This window comes from Rhea americana, unplaced genomic scaffold (genome assembly GCF_003343005.1).
Source record: "Rhea americana isolate MKP2758 unplaced genomic scaffold, rheAme1 scaffold_181, whole genome shotgun sequence".
NCBI lineage: Eukaryota > Metazoa > Chordata > Aves > Rheiformes > Rheidae > Rhea > Rhea americana.
Window position 1 is genome coordinate 1,724,950 of NW_028185939.1, and position 2,979 is coordinate 1,727,928.

The 2,979-nt window shown below is 70.6% G+C and overlaps 1 protein-coding gene across 1 annotated transcript in view; it reads right to left on the bottom strand.

Annotated features, from left to right (window-relative positions):
* Nucleotides 1-554: 554 nt before the first annotated feature.
* The window catches only part of MYO15A (myosin XVA), a 24,874-nt gene continuing 22,449 nt past the window's right edge, over nt 555-2,979 (bottom strand). The window contains exons 59-63 of the mRNA XM_085301979.1: nt 2,814-2,969; nt 2,530-2,663; nt 1,864-1,997; nt 1,295-1,435; nt 555-1,125 (exon numbers count right to left, since the gene is read on the bottom strand). Of these exons, the coding sequence (XP_085158105.1) occupies nt 1,024-1,125; nt 1,295-1,435; nt 1,864-1,997; nt 2,530-2,663; nt 2,814-2,969 (667 nt within the window). The 3' untranslated portion in view covers nt 555-1,023. The remainder of the gene's footprint in view (nt 1,126-1,294; nt 1,436-1,863; nt 1,998-2,529; nt 2,664-2,813; nt 2,970-2,979) is intronic.

Below are 2,979 nucleotides of genomic sequence, written 5' to 3' on the forward strand. Positions count from 1 at the left end.
CGGGGACAACCGGGGGACTGGGGACACCGGGGGGGAGCGGGAACATCTGGGGGCACCCAGGAGCACCAGGGACACACAGGGCGCTGCCACCCCGGGGACAACCGGGGGATTGGGGACACCGGAGGGGACCGGGAACATCTGGGGGCACCCAGGAGCACCAGGGACACACAGGGCACTGCCACCCCGGGGATAGCCGGGGGGACCACGGACACCCAGGCCACCAGAGACCTGAGGATGCCCAGGAGCACCAGCACCACCAGCCCCAGGGACCCCCGGGGGGAACAGGGACACCCAGGCCACCACCAGCCCTGGGGACACCCAGGGGGACCCCGAGGCACGCCCGGGGGCACCCAGGGCACAGCCATCCCAGGACCATCCAGGAGGACCAGAGGCAGCCAGGGCACAGCCAGTCTGGGGACACCCGGGGGGTCCAGGGACACTCAGGGCCCTGCCGGCCCTGGGGACAGCAGGACGCAGCCCTGCTGGGGCGCAGCAGCCCCACGTTCCCCCAGCTCCGTCCCCCGGGCCCGCAGCCCCCCGACCCAGCCCGGCTCGCTGAGCACAGAGGACGTTTTAATCCCGCGCCGGTGACAAAGGCAATCTCCGAGCAGCGGCGGGCGAGCGCGAGCTGCGGTACAGCACCCGCGACTGCCGCCCCTTCCCGCCGCGGCCAGACCCGCTCGCGCGGTTACGGACGTGTATAAAAATCTGAGCGAAGCTGCAGGCGAGCGGCGAGGCGAGGGACGCGGGTGAACGCGCGGGTGTGTGCCAGCCCGGCGGGCTGCGGGGACGCCGGGCCGAAGGGGAGCAGTTAATAAGTCACTAACGCAATAACCGACTGTGTACAGGCGGTTCCGGGAAGCGGTGCCCGGGGATGGCCGCYGGCTGCTGTTAAAAAGCAACTAAGGCGCCTGCGTCCCCCCGGGAGCCTGTCCAGGGTGCCCGTCGCGTCCGTGGAGCGCGGTCCCGGCGGCGGGTGGCGCGGGGCCCGGCGGCGAGCCGGCCGGGAGGGCGCCGCGGGGCTCAGAGCAGCGTGATCTCGCTGGGCGGCAGCGTGAGCCTCTTCTCCCGGGCGCAGAGCAGGCTCTCCATGTGCATGGCGATCACGCGGCACAGCTCCAGGCCCTGGCAGGCGAGGGGGGGGAGACGCTCTCCGGGGGCCGCCTTTGCCCCCAAAATGCAACTTCCAGCCCCCCCCCAGCCGACGCGGGCATCACCGCAGCACGCTCCGTCCGCRGGGGCTGAGGCTGCGCTGGCTCCGTAGGAGCCCGCGGGGCCGTCCCGGTCCCCGTACCTGCTCCAGCTGCAGCTGGGTGATGCCCCGCGACAGCAGGTCGCCCAGCGTGATCTCCACGTAGGGGTAGCTGGAGCCGGCCGTCGGCCGCTGTGTCCGCGTCGACTGGATCTCCTTCAGGGAGAACTTCGCGATGGGCTCCTGGGGGGGGGGGGGGGGCAGGGTGGCACGTGCGTCCGGCACTGCCGGCGCCCACCCCCGGAGCCCCAGACCCATGGGTGCACGTGGGGCGCCGGGAACACCCGCACATTGCACAGGACGGGGCACGGGAGTAAAGTGGGTGCAGATGGGAGCAGCTATTTCAGGGCATTGCCTGCCCCCCCCCCCCCCAGGGGGACACGACCACACGGGAACAAACCCCTCTGGCCTGCTGGGGCCAAATCCAGGAGACCTGCTGCGCTGGGAGAGGAAACCTCCCGGTGCAGTTACACTGCACACTGCCCGCTGCATCACTGGGTGCACTGCACTGGGTGGGTGCATTGCACACAGCCTGGACCAGGCCTGCCGGGGGGCTGCGGCATGGGGCAGTGCCTGCGGGACACCCCGCGGCTCCCCTGCCCCACACCTACGTGGGTCTCTTTGCTGAGGAAGTTGAGGCCGTTCTGGTTGACGGCCAGGATGCAGGGCGAGACGATGGTGTTGTTGCTGCAGCTCTGGATGTAGAAGAAGGAGGAGCCGAACATGGGGTAGGCACTCAGCAGTCCTGTGSGGTGGATGAGAGGGTGCTCAGCACGCTGGCCGCTGGCACCCAGCCCCTGCCTSAGCCTTGGGGGTGGCTCATGCCTCTGGGGTCTCCAGGGAGGGAYCTGGCCAGCCCCATGCCTGGAGAGAGCTGAGTTGGCTCACAGAGCCTCACACCATGGCAGGCTCTGGACCGTGAGCAGGATTAGACCCAGGCCCAGCAAAAGGGTCTCATTGCAGCCCGCTGGGAAAGTCAAYGCAGGAGCTCAGGGCCTGGGGACCGGCCTGCTTTGCCTCCACGGGTCCTGCCTCCTGCAGTCACATCCTGCCGGCTCTGCCCCCCAGCAGGCTCTGTGCAGTGGGGCCTGTTCTCCCCACCCCAGACCACGGAGGAGTCGGCTATCGGCACCGCCAGCCYGGCACCATCACCTCCTCCACAGCACCGCGTCCCGGGCAGCACGTCCTCCCGRGCAGCGTCGCTTTCCCAGCAGCACTGCTTCCCTATGAGCACCGTCTCCCCGTGAGCATCGGCCCCCCGTCCCCGTCCCGCTCACCCAGGAACTGTGCCCGGGCCTGGTGGGCGCTGAGCGCCTGGGCTTGCTCCGTGTGCTGGGTCACCATGTGGAGCCAGGACTGGGCCTTCAGCAGGCGGAAGAGCTGCGGGGGGACGTAGTCCTGCATCTCCCGCCTGCGGGGAGAGGGAGGCCAGTGCCGGTGCAGGCCAGTGGGTCCCAACGGCGGGACGACAGCTCCTGCGCGTGCATCCCGCCCCCCGCCCCGACCCCTTTTCCAGCCTCCGACCGCGGGCAGCGCTCCCTCGCCCGGCGCTGGCACCTACGCGGTGGGCAGGCAGCGGCCGTCCTTGGCGCGGTGCTGCAGCGCGGCCAGCTTGGCCGCTTGCTGGAAGTGCTGCTCTCCGGACCTGGCGGGCGGCAGCACGTTGAAGAGCCCCTTGAGATAGTCGGGGAGGACCTGGGGGGGGCGCAGAGCGGGCACGGCGGGTT